At 39.2% G+C, this 17,227-nt stretch overlaps 1 protein-coding gene across 4 annotated transcripts in view; it reads left to right on the top strand.

Annotated features, from left to right (window-relative positions):
- The window catches only part of UBAC2 (UBA domain containing 2), a 93,708-nt gene that overhangs the window by 71,344 nt on the left and 5,137 nt on the right, over nucleotides 1–17,227 (top strand). For all 4 annotated transcript variants that reach the window (XM_042809464.1, XM_042809461.1, XM_042809462.1 and 1 more), the window contains one exon: nucleotides 4,376–4,621. In XM_042809464.1, coding sequence (XP_042665398.1) covers nucleotides 4,376–4,621 — 246 coding nt within the window. The remainder of the gene's footprint in view (nucleotides 1–4,375; nucleotides 4,622–17,227) is intronic.

Genomic DNA, 17,227 nt, shown 5'->3' with positions numbered 1-17,227 from the left:
AGAAAAAATGTTTTGAGATCTTGCAGTGATTGTGCTTGGTCATGAAGGTAAATAATTCTGTCAAGCTCTAACCACTATGCAAAATAATTTTTCACATAATTTTGATACTAATCTGCCTTCCTTATCTTTGTTTGATTTTCTCCTTAATATCAATCAGGTAAAGAATTTAAAATGTCTTATTTAGTAATGATGCATGTGTGTCCTTGTCTTGTAAAGTCTTGGAGAGCTTCCGTGTTTGGTCTACCTAATGAAAAAGAGAAACTACAGCTACTTCCTTTTTCTTAAAAATGTCACTTTGGAGAGACATGAGGGAAGGGGAGAGGAAGTTGACCTTTCTTATAGGGATGGAAAGAAAATGATATTGCTAGCCAAAAATTCTCCATTTTATCAGTGTGAACTTGACTGCCACGTCTTCCCTTGATAGCTTTCTAGAACCTAGAATACTCTGGATGATCATCTGTTTGGGGAAAGTAGCCCTTTAACCTGATGCACAGTGTTCAAATCAAGATATAACGATATAATCTTATATTCACTGAATAAACTAAGTTGTTTATTTAAATACTAAGTTGTTTACTTAAATACTAGAAATACACTACAACCATGAGAAAATCTGGTGTAAGAAAGAACTTTACACTTCATTAAACTTTACACTTCACTTAGGAAATTCTGCATATGAACCAGCTAAAAAAGAAGTTCCTTGGAAATACTTGACGTTAAGATGAATATATGACACTAAACCAGACTGAATCACAAGACATATTTTAACTACACAAGCCTCCATCTAGGGTTTATTGGAAGTATGCAAATAGGTGTCTCTTTGTCACCACTTGAAACTTCTTGAAGCTAAGCACAGTATTTGAAGCTTTTACATCTAATAGCTTTACGATTGGGGTAGTAAATCAAGGGAAAGAGGAGTGGGAGTGATGCTGAAGTCCTAGCAAATATAAAGCTAATGAGATGGATGTAGGCCATGTACACATAGTACCTATCACAGCTGAATCTGTCCTTCAATCTGTTTTTATTTACCAAGAATTGCAGTCTTGTCATTGCTCTGCACAGTTATTAGCCTACAGTATGTTTCTTGGCAACTACATGTAGAAGATATACAGATAAATAGATTTATCTTCTTCCTTCACGAGATTCATTTTATTTCAGATTTTTCTCTGAACTTCATATTGTCAGATTTCTTGATCTTCTACTCTGTGAGCATGGAAGATCCCGTTTGGGGTATGCAATGAGTTTCTAACTAAGGCAGGACAAGGAGGGGCCAAGACAGTCTGCTGTTGGGGAAAGAGAGGAGAGAGAAAGAAGACAGCCCTCTGCACTTGGTGCTGCACTGACCATAAACCAGCCGTGCTACTCAAGTGAGCTCGTTAAATCTGGGAAGGGAGATAGGAGACATGTGTGTAAGTCTCACACTTAGCATGCTCCATCTTAGTGTTGTCCATAAAATTTAGGCTCCTAAAGCCTTCTCTTCTGATTAAATTCTCTTGATTGACTAGCAATCTCTACTTAGAAAAATGTGAGAATGTACATTTCCTCTTCTGAGACAAACAAATCCCAAAGTGCTGGCACAAATTCATGCCGGTGCTGTCCTATTTGCTGCACTTTCTGTGTTGAGTTGTTATGAGAACTGTTTGTGGTTAACATGTTCAAACACGTGTCAAGATTTGTCATATATTCAGGAAGATATAGATTTTCCTATCACTGCTTGCATTGTTTTGTTCTTGTGACTTTCTGAACTCTTTATAGATTATGGTGAAAATTTTAAGCCTTCACAAAAGACTGCAGGTGATTAGTGGGCAGAGATTGATAGCTGGGAAGGACATGTGAAAGAGTTGAAGGAATACTGGTGTGGTTTCTGAACAAGTATTCTGAGTCCTTTTCTTCTCTTCTGCCTTTCCTTGTGAAATTACTGGGACCAAAGGTGGAGCCTGGCTCTGTAGCCTAATGATACAGAGTGGGAGAGAAGATCTCTGAAATCATCAGATGAAATTTTATGTAATATGTGCGACAAAGTTCAGTCGTTCTTGCTCCCAAAAGAGTGACCTTCCTGGTAGCCATACAATCTAAGTGCTGAGTAAGGAGCCTATATACCCTGACACCCATAGTAGCCTTCTTTGCTGGGTAGGTATCTAAAGTACTACATGCCAAAAGTAGATGATCACAGAAATGATATGAATACTACTCTTCTTATGTATTCACTGGAGTTTTATCTTAGTTTCCAGTTGATGTGCCCACGTTTTTGTCATGGATTTACGTTCTTCTGGAACTGTTTCACTAGAGTTGAGGAGAGAACTGAGGTCATGAAGAAGCTTGTGTTCCAGTGCCCTGTCATTCCCGGAGTCCTTTGAGAACCTTTCTTTAAATGCAGACATGTTTTGTTAAAGGCAGCCTTCACTAAGATGCCATAGATGATGGCCTTCCTCTTGTCAAATCTCATTTAACTTCTTCATAGCATGAAAAGATAAGGGGTTAAAGGCAGTCTAAGTTTTTTCTTTCTCATCTTAGAACTATGGCCTGTGTTTGGTGTTACATCCAACCCCATGAGAAGTCATAAAATATGATAGAATAAAAAGAAAATCAGTATTTCCCACAGCAGAACTGAAATTATTATTCTAAAAGTTTCATTTTCTCACTAGATTATTAATAACAACCTTGTAAATAATCTGGAAAAGTTTTCCTTTCTACTTGCAGCAATGAAATGCTTTCTGTATGTTTATACAAATGTCAGTGGATAAGATAAGAATCCTTAGATAGATAAATTGCCCAGACATGAAGTTTCTACATTGTTTTTAATGTACTGTAATTTAATGCACTAATTTGATATATACCGTTTATGTATTTTGGATGGTCCTTATCTCTTTCTGTTCATTTCATTCTGCTGTCTACCATAATTCTTGAGGAACAGCAGATGTTAAATAGTCATAACTACAGAAAAGTAGCATAAAGCAGAATGGCAGAACTTGAGGAAGAACTTGACCTTTCTGAGTACCACTTTGGCCTTCAGAGTTTTGCAGTGGGATTAAAAGTGATGCTTGAGTGATGACAGTAGATCATCTGCAATGAAATCAAGTCCCAAGGCAAGCATGAGCATGAGCACAGGAATGTTGTTTTATTTTTTTTAATAGGTAGGAGAAGGGCACCACAAAGGCTGATTTTCTTCAATGTCAGTTTTTAATGAACTGTTCTTTTTATTTTATTTTTTCCCTAGAAGGTAGACTGGAAAAAGTCTGTGCATAATTTTTGGTTAAACTTTAAATCAGCTATTTTACTTTTGTCTTTACTCAAATGGTATTCTGGGCTTCATCAGAAGAGGGGTGCCCAGCAGGGCCAGGGAGGTGATTGTTCCTCTTTACTCTGCCCTCGTGAGGCCCCATCTGGAGTTCTGTGTCCAGGTCTGAAGCCTCCAATACAAGAAAGACAGGGAGCTGTTGGAGAGGGTCCAGAGGAGGGCCACAAAGGTGATCAGGGGACTGGAGCACCTCCTCTATGAGGACAGGCTGAGGGAGCTGGGCTTGTTCAGCCTGGAGAAAAGAAGGCTGCAGGGTGACCTCATTGTAGCCTTTCAGTACCTAAAAGGAGCCTACAAACAGGAGAGGAATCAACTCTTTGAAAGGGTTGATAACAGCAGGAAAAGGGGAAATGGTTTTAAGTTGAGAGAGGGGAGATTTAGGTTGGATGTCGGGGGGAGGTTCGTTACTATGAGAGTGGTGAGGTGCAACATCCCTGGAGGTGTTCAAGGCCAGGTTGGATGGAGCCCTGGGCAGCCTGGTCTAGCATTAAATGTGGAGGTTTTTGGCCCTGCATGTGGCAAGGGATTGGAGATTCATGGTCCTTGAGGTCCCTTCTGACCCTGGCCATTCTGTGATTCTCTGAAAGGCAGACTTGGAAATGCTGACAGAAACTATGAGGGACTTGTTTTTTGTTAAGGAATGTTTACAATGCTTCAGCATTCTCAAGGGCAGCCTTTGTCTTCTCAGGTCAGCATGCAGCATATTCTGACCAGTTCCTTTACTAGAAATCAAAGTTTTATTTGAATAAAATAAAACTGGTTTCAGGTAGAATAAATCTTTCTCAACCAGATTGAGAAACAGTCACTCGGTTTGGATTGAAATTCTGAAAAAAAAAAAAAAAAAAAGAGCAACTTTCTGAGTCATAGGCAGTGCAGTACACAGATTTTGAAATGTAACAGTCTGTAGTTGTGAGGAAGTTGAAGGTAAAGAAATCCCCTATTCTTGGTTCTTGACCTAAGACTCTGGGTGAAAACATTAAAATGTACGTTTAAAATAGAAAGGCCATCTGCAGCTAAGTACAAAGTACATTTGCTGTATTTAAAGTCTTTATTTTTTTAACATTTCATTTTGACTTTTAGATTTCTGGGATTTGCTACAATAGCAGTATATTAAAAGTTCATCGAATTCTTTGTGTACCCAGCTGGGTAGCAAAGATATTTTCCTGGACTCTTGAACCAATCTTCTCGTCTGCGGAACCAACGAATGAAATCCGAGTGGGAATGGGAGCAACAGTCGACATCCAGAGGCAGCAGAGAATGGAGCTCCTGGATCGACAAATCATGATGTCTCAGGTTGCCCAAATGAGGAGACAAAGGCAGCAGCAGGTACTGATGCATGCTCCATAAAGATTATGTTTATGGGAAACATATGTTTTCAGTTTGTATATTTTATGGTTCCTGCTTGATATATTCTTCTCAATTGGTTTTTCATACCCTGGCTATTGGCCATTCAGGTGTTTCTGTAACTTTAATGTTAAAATCGTTTTGCAAGATAGAAGCAGAGCATCCGACAGTCCTGTAAGGATATCAATACATCTGGCATTTCTTTCTCCAAAAGTCAGCCTGAAAGGTAAAGTGCCTGCCTCTCCTTTTACTAAAGACAGTAAGCTGTTGGTGAAAGTTAGCAAGTTCTGTCTGTTCTGAGTATTTGTATTGTTTGCATCCTTTTCGGAGAAAATTATCTACACAATAACTTTATTTGCAAATGTACTTTGAATAAGGCTTGCATCTTTGAGAAAGTTCTGAAATTCAATCGTCTAACTCCCTTACAGAGGTCAACCACAGGAACTTTCTCTTTGCTGCATTTAGTGTTCATTTTATTTCCTTACTGAATGGAATAGCAGAGCCCTTTGTTTTCTCTGTTTTAGTCAAGGCAGTGAAAGACGTTCACATGTTTTCTGTTGTACTGCAGAACAAGGCAGACAGTGTCTCAATTAACTTCTTCCTATGCCTTAAAAATATATGTTGCTGCTCTATCAAACTTAGCAGATATGGGCCTTAGATTTCTCTATGTGAGCATACCTTGTTCATTATTTTGTTACAGTCTGACAATTTGTGATCTTTATTGAGTTTTCTCTGACTGAAATGCAGCTCTGTACTGATATATGAATTCTTAGTATGTTCATGGTAGCTTGTAAATACACCTGTGTTACCATTAATATGTTGGCAGAATTAGATGTAGGATAGCATAAAGCTTAGGCTCTGGCTAACAACTAGAGTATATATCTTTGTTTCCCTGGAATTTGGTTTTCTTCCATTTCTTAACATTTTGATCTGAATAAATTGTTCCTCAGGTGGAAAGATTCTAATTTCTATCCCCATTACAACATTTACCAGTTTTAATGTAATAAATAAGAAATGAACTAGAAATAATTCAACAACAGTGTTCTGATAGAAGGCTCTTAGAAGGTGTCTTTCGGGCCACAAGCTGTTGTGAACATTCAGCTAAGTTTCTTCAAATTAGAAGAGAAAGAAATTGCCAATTATGAAAGACAATCTTTATAATATATTTTGAACTGCAAGAAGCATTAAATAAGTTCAGAATTATAAATGTTAAGAGTTGATAATGTTTTCTTCCTATCCTTCTCCTTTTCCTGGGATTACAAACAATGAAATTGGCAAAATGTCTTTTCACTATTGATTTCAAATAGAGGTTTTTTATAAAATATGGGGGAGTTTAAGTAAAATAAGTGAGTGTTGTTTGAGCAGCAGTGACATGGTTTACCTTAAAAGTTGCTGAAACTCTTTCAAATCGCCTACATTGACTGGTCTTTAACTTTGGAGCGGCATTTTGTGATCTGATAGTGCTAAATTGTGAAACCGGTGAGCAGAAGGCAAAGGATTCGATGTGTGAACGTTTCAGAAAAGTTCTTCAGAAAAGATGTGTTAGGAAAGCATTTGCTGGGCTTTGTTTATGACTCACAAAATTTACTGGATATCAGCAAAACCATGAATAAGTGCCCTTCACAAAAGCTGAGATGCAATGGTACAAAAAGACAAACAGGATAATTTCAGTCTCAGTGTTCAAAACTTGAAAACAGTTTTCCAGATTGTTGTAACTGTGCAATTCTTTTGCTTTTAGAAGCTTATAAAGGTATAATTTGAAGACAGTGGAGTTGAACGCATCGCACTGCAGATGGAATTTAGATGGTAAATGCTACTGCTGGGGCTGAAGCTGGTAAAGAACACCAGTCAGTGTCACTGGGAGGTTTTTTGTGAAACTAACAGTAATAAAAGCTGTGAAGTGTATCAATCAAGTTGTCAAATACAAGTTAGAGTTACATTGCAAGGGGATATTGTGCAGATTTTTGGCAATATTTGCAGATTTGGCAATATGCTGTCCATAGATGAGATAAATGAATGTTTTCTCTCCTGCTTTCCATGTTGTTTGCCAAGGAAAGGAAACTTTAACTTTCCTCTGCACGTCATTGTGCAACTATTTTTTTGTTATCCCTTGGGGAGGCATTCTGTTTGTTCCTCCTTTTCCTTTACTCTACAATTCTTCTGTTTGGGAAGAGGCAGTGCACTTTCCCTGTGTACTGTTAGCATATGGAAAACACAGGAATGCAGTGTGTGGTTTTAACAGTGCTGCATTGTCCTGCAGAATGTGGCAAACTGTCCTCTGGCTGTAAAGAAGCCCCTTTCTTAAATGGGCCCTTTTTGTACTAAGCTCATTCTTCAGGTTTTACAAGAAATTCTGAAGAATGTGAGCCTGATGTACAAAAAAAAAAGAAAGCTTAAAAACAACAGGGAAAAAATAGGGGAAAAAACTTTCTTAAGTTGTTTAAACTATATCTCTAAGATGCTAAAATATAGAGGGTTTTTGGTTTTTTTTTTTTTTCTGTTCACATTTACGGAGTTCTTTTATTTGAAACAGAATTAATTTTGGGTGTTTTCTATGGGAAGAAAACAAAAAAAACAAAACCAAAAAGAACACAGAATTTCCTTGCTGGCAGTTCTTAGAGCTTTGCCTTGCCCAGTCTTTCTCTCCCAGAAATGTTGCCTGCAGGATGCTGAAGCAGAGAGGTGTGCTTGTGGCTGCTGGGCTGCCAGCCACTCACAGCTTCCAGGACCAGGTTGAGTGAGGGACACAGCCTGAGCATAAGCCACCAGCTTCACTACTTGATGTACGTGGTTTTGATTTAGCCCTGAGTTGTGCAGTGCTGCTGTGTCTGAACGTGTTGTTAGAAACTGAAAAATCACCTTACGTTGCTAGTTTCACAGGGGAGTGTGGTTACATGGTGTCTGATTTTTGTCTTGCTTTCTAGTTGCTATGGATACAATCCTTAACCAGATGGTGGTGTGCATGTTGAAAAATTTTTGTCCCTTTTTCCCCTCCAATGATAATCCTGACAAATTCTGAACCTGTCAGTTCAGAATTACTGAACATCACCTCCATCACCTTTTGAGGCAGTGAAATAACATGTGTGCCACATGTAGTCATGCCCTCAAAAAATATCAGCTTGCTATTTTTTCCTTTTTAAACCCCAGTTTCTTAATTCTTTTCTTTCTCTCTCTTTTGTCAGTCCTCTTTTCTCATTTTAGTAATGTGTCCTCTTCTTTTCCCTTTTTTCCATAAATCTGATCTCTTTTTTTCCTTTGTATCATTTTCACGTTTTCATTCCCCACTATGTCATTTTCCTCCCAGATTTTCATCTCTTCCCCTTCATTTCTATTATTTCCCATACTTTGTGTTTCCTCCTCTACGTCCTTCTTTGCTCTGGAGAAAATTCTTTCCCATCACATCTTACCCATCAGTCCGCATTTACAATGCATCCTGAAGGCGTCGATGCAACTTCCCTTTCTCTCGCTCCAAACAGGAGATAGTTTATATCTTCAGGCACTATTTTATCCTTTTTATTATGTAATATCAATGGATCTTTTTGGTCTTTCTCTCCTGACTTTTGCATTTCTGGATCTGTTTCATTTCCCAACTCTTTTCTGAAGCTTGTCTTTCTGTAACGCAAATGAAAGCCCTGGTGAGAAAGGGGAAGAAATTGCTGCATGTGTGCACTGGGGTGCTAGCAGGGAGCCAGCCTGACTTTCACTTCCCATTGACAAGCTTAGAGGGAGGCTGCAGATAACCAAACTGTAAATAGATGAGGGAGGAGTGCGTGCGAGGTGTTGCTGGCAGCACTGATGTCACTGGGTTGTAGGAAGGTTGTGGAAGACTGCAGAAAAGGTGGTCAGCATCTTCTGTTGGCTATTAGGTACCAGTTCTCCTTTTAGTGCTCATTCCTGTGCCCATTCTGTATATGGGATTGGAGAATGAACCCTGGTCCATTCATCTTAAAAAAATGCTCTCAGTAGCCTTCATTCACATTGAGCATGTTGAAGACACTGTTGCCTGCCTCCTGGTTTCTCTTAACTTTTTGGTTCAAAAAAGAGTATCACTGAGGTGCTCAAGGGTCTGTGATAAGCCTACAGCAATATATGAAAATCTTTTCTACTATTTCCTCTACTTTTAAGCTTTTTTTGTGGGGTGGGTGTTGTTCTCCCTCCTGTCTTTGTTTTTCTGTTCCAGCTCCTGGTACTTTTTAGTGAGGCCGGACCCCCTTTGATTCATATCTCTGATTCCCCTGCTTGCAGAGACCAGACTTCTTCTATAACAATGCTGCTTCCCCTAATTGTTCATTCACTGGATGTCTTCCTCCTGGGACACTGGAGAGATGCTCTGTGGGGAGATGCATTTAGTGTCTTTATTGTTACTGGGCGTCTCATATCCTGAGAAATTTGCAACTTACTTATTTTGTGAGCTAAGGACTGAGGCTAGATTACCAATTTACCTTTCAGTTTTATTTAAGTAGTAAACTTCTGACCTTGGAAAGCAGAATTTAATGGAGCAGTGACTTTCCTAAGACAAGAATTCCTCTTCAGGAATGTTGTCCTTGCTCATGATGCTAGAAACAAATCCCTCAGTGAATACCGACAGTCTATTTCTGCCTTCCCGAGGAAGAACCACATCTGAACATACTTCATTTTCCCACTGATGCAGAGAGGTGCTACTTTAGCAAAGTCTTCTGAAATAGCTTGAGAAGCTTGAGTACCAACTAAAATGCTTCAAGAGGCTTCTTGGGTCCTGAGATGTCTTGCAACCTTTACACATTGCCAGCTCCCTGGAAATTCTCACAGAACGCTAGATGGAAGGAGTTTGTTCATACTGACCCATGGATGTATCTATCATTGTCAGAGAAGAATGTACCAGACAACTTTACTTGAATAAACGAGGGAGGTTTTCACCCAGTGTGATGCAAAATCCTTTTCTCTAATTAGGCTTTTCACTCCAATGTGTGTTACCTATAGGAACTCTGGGATTTTGTGGCATAATTGAATAGAAAGTGCTATTTACAACGTTACCATAAATTTTAAACACAATTGTAGGTGGGATACTCACAGAATAAAAGAGTTACTTGAGCTCTGATCTCTGAGGCATGTTTCTACAGCACTGACGTCATATTTTTACAAATTCTGCTAATAAGTGATCCAGGGGTTTATTTATGCTGCAGCAATAATCATTGGCTAAATTGAGAATCCATCTTCCCTTATGCATTGTGGACATACCATCAGCCTTTTTTTTTTCCCCATTTTTGCAAACGAAACAATATTTTTTCAGACCTCGGTGACCTGTTAACTCATCCTTTGCTTTTTGACATTCTTCTGGTGTTTTCAAACCTCTTTTTTTTTTTCCTCCGTAATTTTTTAATGTTTTCTCTGTGTTGAGAATAATGCTTGTTTGTATTCCAAAAGGTGAGCTTTATGCTTAGTCAGCTGTAGAGCTGTGTATTCTGCTGATGTTGGTATACATTAAATCTTTTTTACTGCTCCATTTTGATAACATCATTGCAGCAGTTGCTAAACCCTACTATTCAGATATTTCAGTGTTGTTTTGTTCTTTTTTTTTTTTCAAATAACATTTTCATGGATTTGACGTCATGAAAAATGTTGAATTTCCAGGGTGCTGATCCAGGTAATGAGTTTATGACTATTTCCTCTATGTATCTACTTTACATTTTCTGTCTTTTTCATGGAAATCAGCAGTTCCAGGAGTTGACAGACACAAGTAGTACTACTAGAGTAAGCTTAATGTACCTCCTTAACAGCCAGTGGTCAGAGTCACAAGGCTAACTGTGTCTGACTCCTACTCCTCAGTAGCACTCCTGCCCTCACACTGAACTATCATTTTTTTCTTGGACTCCATTATTCAGTTCTCTTTCTGTTTGACTGGGCTTCTGAGCTGTAGCCTTTAGACAATGATTAAATTTGAGTTAGTGTTTGTAATCAATTTCCCTACAGAAGCAATGGTGGAATGCTTCCTAAAGCAAAACAAAGCAAATAATTTTTGAGATAGAGATTACGTTTGTTCTCCTACGTGACTGTTCTGTTCTCTCTTACTCTGACAATTTAATTTGAGGTAATCCCCATTAAAAAAGCTCACGGCATAAAAATCTCCCCAAGCATTTTGAGAGCATTTAATTCTTTATTGTCTGATCCACCACTGTCCACAGAAGGCAAGTTTCTTTTTAGCTGTTTGTGTTCTTCCATCTGCGGCTTCAAGCATGAACCAAATTAGACATCCAGTTTCAGGGCTGAGAAGTCAGTAGTTTTTTCTATTACCCTTCATCTGCACTCAGAAGTCTTGTTTGGAAGTCATTTCTTCCTCTAAGTCTCTTCTTTTGTAGCTCATAGGGACCAGAAACATGTAATTCAGATAGTGTGTGGTCCATCTTGGTATTCAGTTTTTCTGATTGGAACGTTGATAATAGCACATAACAACTACAGATCTGTGTCATTGGTTGTTTCTAAAGCCTGTTGAAGCACAATAGATGGGAAGGTTTTGCTAAGCAGTATTGCCAGTATGTCACCTTGAATGTTAACTTTAGGATGTCAACAGATGGAAGCTCTTCCCATTTGCAACTGAATCTTTGCTCCCTTGAATGGGATACTAACCTTTTTTTTTTCCTCCTATGTGTTGGTAGACTGGCCCTTTATGTACCCAAGTATGTGTTTATGCTAGTGTATTGGAGAATCTGGTTTTGAGGTTTCTTTGTACCCAATGTTTGCTAGCTAAGCTTCTCAAATCAAAACAGTTTTGAAACTCTAATTTCTCACTTATGTTTGAAAATGTTTGTGCACAGGAAGTGAGTGAGGTATTATCTGTCTAATCATCCATCAAGCTTTAATAAGTCACTTGTCACCAGTTTGCATCCAAAGAGCCAAATAAGAAGGGTCAGAACTGCCTTTGTTTTGTCTAAAATGTCAAAAATGGAGTAACAGATGGTTTCCTTAAATCCAGAGAGGATGTTCATGCTGCTGGATCTGCCTTCAGCATTTGGCACAGCGGACTGCCACACTCTGGTTATCTCACTTAGCAAATATTAAAGGACCAACATAAGAACAGCTCCAAATCATTCAATTACTTAAAATTCAGGTTGTGATTATGACTGATAGCTGATGTAGCTGTGACCACGTCTGTGATGTTGAAAAGCCCAGTCTGGATGAAGAGCAACTGATGCAAGCATGCGAAAGTGAAGTGGAAAGTCCACAAATGGAGGTGCTTTGAAAAGGTGTTTGAAGCCTTGCCTCTGCTGACTAGACAAGATCAAAATCCCCATTTATTAGTGCAAACAAAGTATGAGAGCCCTGCTCAACACTTTCCTAATGCTGGGTGAACGAGTTAACGTCTGTTCTCAGAAATGCCATCTTTTAGCATCTGACTGATATCAAATGTCTTTCTTTCTTGTTGGTGTAGCAATCCATCACTTTCCAGTTGAACTATTGCATCACAGCGGTACTGAAATGTGAGTGTTACAATAATGTGCAGTTTGGTACAGAATAGGTTTTTAACCATACTGTGATGAGTTGAATGCAGAGCCATCTGACTCTCCCACTGTCCTGAGCTAACTTGCAGTTTTGGGGAGCACCTTCATAGCTTTTCACTTTTACTACCAGCTAGTTGTGTGCCTGAGTGATATAACAACACCCCCCTTCCTGTAATGTGTGGCAAGCAGACTGCAAGGCCAAATGCTTGGGCATGCATGAGTACACTAAGAAGCATTCAAAACTCCCTACACCTCCCTTGAACACAGTCGCAGAAGCAGCTGTGCCCACTCGCCTCCCAAGGCACAGATAGGCCTGCCACTTGGCATCTTTGGCATCTGCTGCTGTGAATGCTTTGAGCCTGTGCTGAAGTCCCTTCCATTGTTTCTCTAGTGGCTTCAGAGGCCAGACTGAGGTGTTCCTCCTGGATTTCAAAGGAAATAACTGATCAGGCTTCAGAAAAGACCACATGTGGATTTGTGAATTTTTGTGACACACGAGCTCCTCTGGGAGAATGCAGACATCAAAGCTCAGGATACAGCAAATAAGAGTTGGAGACAAAGCCTCTGGGCTAAGGAGACTTGTCTGTAGCATAAATTTCCAGAGGAAATTGGAATATGTTTAGAAATTGCTGCACTACTTTCCATGGTGAAAAATTCTTTCCATCGTTAGAAGTGATGCTCACAGCACCAGTATGATTACTTTTCTACCTCCTTTCAAAAAAGAACGGTATTAAGGTTAAAAAAGAAAAAAGTTTAAGATGAAATAAACTCCCAGAACAGTTTTTACCTCACAAAAAGAGACAGGCCAGACATTTTAATAAGTCCACTGGAAATTTTACCATTGCCATTGATCTTTTTTACAGTGTTCAGAGACTGAGGCAGCTGGTATCAGTGTACCATTCATGGCTACGTTGTTTTTTTATATTATCAGTGCATACACTTTGGGGTCAGTATTTTTAACAAAAAGATTGTGTCTGAAAGGCAAGTGTTTTTTGTTTCTTAGAATGAATTTTTATATCAGTGAAGTAAGACAGCATCTATACCTGCACCAAGTAATGACTACTATGCAGGGAAGCAAGCTCTAAAGTTGTTACTTTAAAAGATGAAATGCAAAGCAATTTCCTTTTTTTTTTGTTTTTTTTACTGTGGTTGTTGTGTTGAGAAAAGGTGAACAGGACAGATATCAGGAGGTGTTTCCTGTTTGTGCAAACAGATGGCAAGTTGGCATTAACCATATACATGAGATAACATTATCAAAAAATCTTAACCACATGAAAAATTATCAAGAGGACTTCTATAAGGCATTTTCAATTCTAGTGAAATTAATCTAATTGTAATACCAGCACATGTGGTAGCTACTTCAGTGAATATTTATTAGTGGTGTGTAATACATGTTTGTTTGTCAGACTTTGTGTGAGAATTGTTTTACAGAATATGCTATGGCAAGTATGTAAACGCGAAGCAGGGAGAGCTGTCATCTCTGAAAGAGAGTGAGGAGATGATGTGAAAAAATGGTTGTGCAGTTGGGATTTCAGCAAGTTATGCAATCAGACATTTGCTAGCTCTAGACTGATACGAATGTCTTGTTCTGTGGGAAAAGAGGATACTCTTTTCCTTTAAACAGTATTATCCCAGACAACATTTAGGAAAAAAAATAAAATCTAGTATGTGACCTAACAACTGAAGTACTGACAGTTACCAAGAATAATTCAACAATACAGTATTTCCTTATAATATTTCCTATCATGGATAGATGCCATTTTCCCATTCCTTTAACCCATTCCTCCATCTCATTGTTTGGTCGCCTGAAGCTTGTGACTGATTTGTTGTTTTCCTGTAACAGGAGTTCCAACATCATCAATGTTTTCCTAATCCACTTTTGTTAGTGATGTAACAGAGATCTATAGATGGTCTGGTTGATTTGTTTGTCTCCTGTCAGATAGTAACAAAGAACTTGCCATCAACCAATTCACCCAGTCTTTGCACCGCTAGCATCAAAGGAAACTGCTGTTTTCCTTAGTTAAAAAATTACAACTGTAGGAGGAATAGAATGGGGAAGGCTTATAGACCTTTCCTTAAATGTGTCCATCCTGCTCTTTGGCTACTGAATGAAGCAGTCTTTTTGACATGAGTTTTCTGTGATGACATGTGGAAGACTGTTGCAGGCAGAAATCAGGGCCCAGTCACCAACTGTACAAAATATTTGTATGAATGGTAGTTTACAGACTGATTTTCTCAGTGATTGCCTTCCTCTAGCAGAGGAGCAGAAAATCTTCACCAAGTTGGTCATGAAAGATTTGGACTAAGAAAGAAGGCATGAACAGTAAGTCTTACCTTTGTGTGGATAACATGATGAGTGGTTTCTCTCTGCCCAGAGCACTGACTGGGGAAAGCAGTTGGTTTACCAGTTGCGATCCTGAGCACACCAACCTGCTTTCCAGAGGGTTGTGTTGCCTGTACTGAGGGCCTCCTCTGACACAGTACAGCTCTTCAGCCTTGGAGCAGACTTGTGAGAAAGAGCTGTGGTTAGAAACATCTGTGAGAAGTTTTGGGGCCTCACCCACCTCAACTGGGAGTTCGCTGTTTTTTAGTACAAAGTCCAGGTCCTAAGCCACTGATTTGACTTCTGGTCTTAATCTTAGACCTGCCTCATCATTGTGGGTTTGCTTGGTGATCTGGACTGTTGGCTGACTGTGGTTACCATCACTGGTAATTTGGCTTTAGCTTTTTTCAAGTCTCCTGCAAAAGGCATACTTATTTACCATTCTCCAGTAGAGACTTTTGGATGGTTTAGAAGCATTGCTTAAGTAGACTCACAGTTTGGATATCTTCATGTGAAATCTTCCTGACCTCTCTCAGAATAAGTGTCTTAGCATGGTCAAAAACCCCTCTAATACAGAATGTATCATAAAATTGTGAACAGAAGGTCTACAGAATAACGTCTGGGAGACGAGGCAGAATATTGATCTGGAAATCTGTGCACATTTTTAACTGGAATTTGAGAGGTTTGGTTAATTTAAGACATTTTTTTCTGTTCGCTTCGAATCAAATTAAAAATCAGATCTTAGGTCAATTTCTGCTGTGATAGTAACATTGTCCAGAACTCACCGTGCACACTGGAAATCCTTAGCCTTGATCCCCGCTTTCTATGTATCTGAGACATTAGCAGCAGTTCCTGCTGTATTCTTATATTTAGGGAATGGTCCACAGTAGCAGTTCCTGTTGCAACTCTCAATCTCTGCTCTTTTCAGTCTGACTTTGTACGTGTCCATCATGTGATTAGAGGCAAGCCCAAGAGAAGAAGCAACTTCCTTGCATTTACAGATCAAGAAGCATAACTACATGGTTTAGGTGCAGTCTAGGAAATAATACACAGTTGAGAAATAGACCATCCAAAGTAAGTTGTAATTAATCCTAAACGTCAGCGCTCACATAGCATTAAGACCTTTGGGCTTCATTAGTTGTGCTTTAGATATTCTTTCATCATTAATACTGTCAAGACCTGACGTTTGTCACAACTTCCAAAAGTAATTGAAATATTCTGAGGACAACTGAAAAGGATCCTTTCATAGGAATTTTGATCCAGTTTGCCTTGTCTGTTTGTTATTTCTGGGATAGAGTTAGCAAGCTTTGCCTGGAACTGTTCTGAATTCATCCATCCATATCCAGTTATCCATAATAATCCATAATATGCATTCATCCGGTTATCCATAGTAAACCTTCTAAACGATGTAGATATTTTGTTAGGGAATCTGGATTTCTTACTGCAGGTAATGCATTTGGTGCACATTAATTTAACATGTATTGTTAAGTTTAAGATAAAAAGGCAGATGTCTTTGCAGTGTTATGTGTCAGCACGCAGGACGGGGTGCAGTAGGTAGCTTGGTGGTGAAGCTGAGAGCACAGCTGGAAAGGTACATTTATTTCAGTCTTCAGATACATCAGCATACTGATAAATTAATGCATTTATTGTAGATTTTATATTTAATATGCATTATTCTCTATGAATTCTGATGCTACAAAAAACATGCCTTGATCCTGCTGGCATTTTTCGATCCACTAGTTTTATATGAATTACCCTTGGAAGCATTGCTTTCTCTGCCTCAAGTCTTTGAAAAGAACACACACAGGCAAAGCAGCATCAGTTCCATGTTCTTGCTGAACTATAGAGTTCAGTAGGCTTCCAGAAATTCAAAATTAATGAATTAAAACTCAAAATAATTCTGAGCTAGGGGAAACTAGAGATGGGGAAGTACATGACGTGATTTTCCAAGACCACAGAGGAGTTCAGCTTGTCAGTAGAAGGTGTGAGATCCCTCTCCAGGTTTAAACTAGAAACCAATTCTCCTTTTTGCTGCACTATACTGTTTGGCTAACACAAGGCTTATGTGAAATCCTTCAAGATAAAACCCTTAAGTAGATGCTTAGTGCAGCTTATAAAGTAGAAATATGGATATGTAACAGTGTCTTAAACTCCGAATTGCCAGTAGTGGAAACTTTGTACTGAAGATGAGTGGTGACTCATAGCTGGTGCTGATCTTCTTAGGGAAGATGCACTGTGCCATAAGGGAATGGAACACTTTAGAAGCTAACAGGTCGCATCTCATGACTCCCCAGCTGCTTTTTCAAGTGTGCTCTTGCACTGCCTCCTGTGGTGTCTGGGCTGACTGGGTCTCCAAGGGAGACAATGGAAGAGAACAAAGGAAAGGGCAGGAAAATGAAATAAATGATTTTGTGTGTGTGTGTGTGTGTGTGTGTGTGTGTGTCTGGGAGTAGGTTAAGCTGCTGCTGCTGATCTGATCAAGCAGAGAGCTTTTAATGCTGCAGGAGTACATAAAGGCAGGAAGAGCCCCAGCTGAGAGAAGAAAAAACTCATAAGAGGAAGATTTTCTGAGAAACGACAGCACAGACCTAAAACAGAGCAACTAGAGGAAGGAAGTCCTTGTCCTATATATACTGAAAGGGAGGGGGATCTCTTCCATGGTAACAGAGGGAGTGGGTCAGGAGGAGAAGGACACCAGCTGCATTGCGAAGAACAGAGGGAGCGAGTGGTGCTGCTCTTGCCCATTTGCAGGTTCTGGTGTCATACCACATCTCTTCCAGAATGTTTGTG

This window comes from Centrocercus urophasianus, unplaced genomic scaffold (assembly GCF_019232065.1).
Source record: "Centrocercus urophasianus isolate 14NV4802_14NV808 unplaced genomic scaffold, USGS_Curo_1.0 seq_12, whole genome shotgun sequence".
NCBI lineage: Eukaryota > Metazoa > Chordata > Aves > Galliformes > Phasianidae > Centrocercus > Centrocercus urophasianus.
Note: the sequence above shows the minus strand (reverse complement) of the source record. Positions and strands in the feature narration are given on the sequence as shown.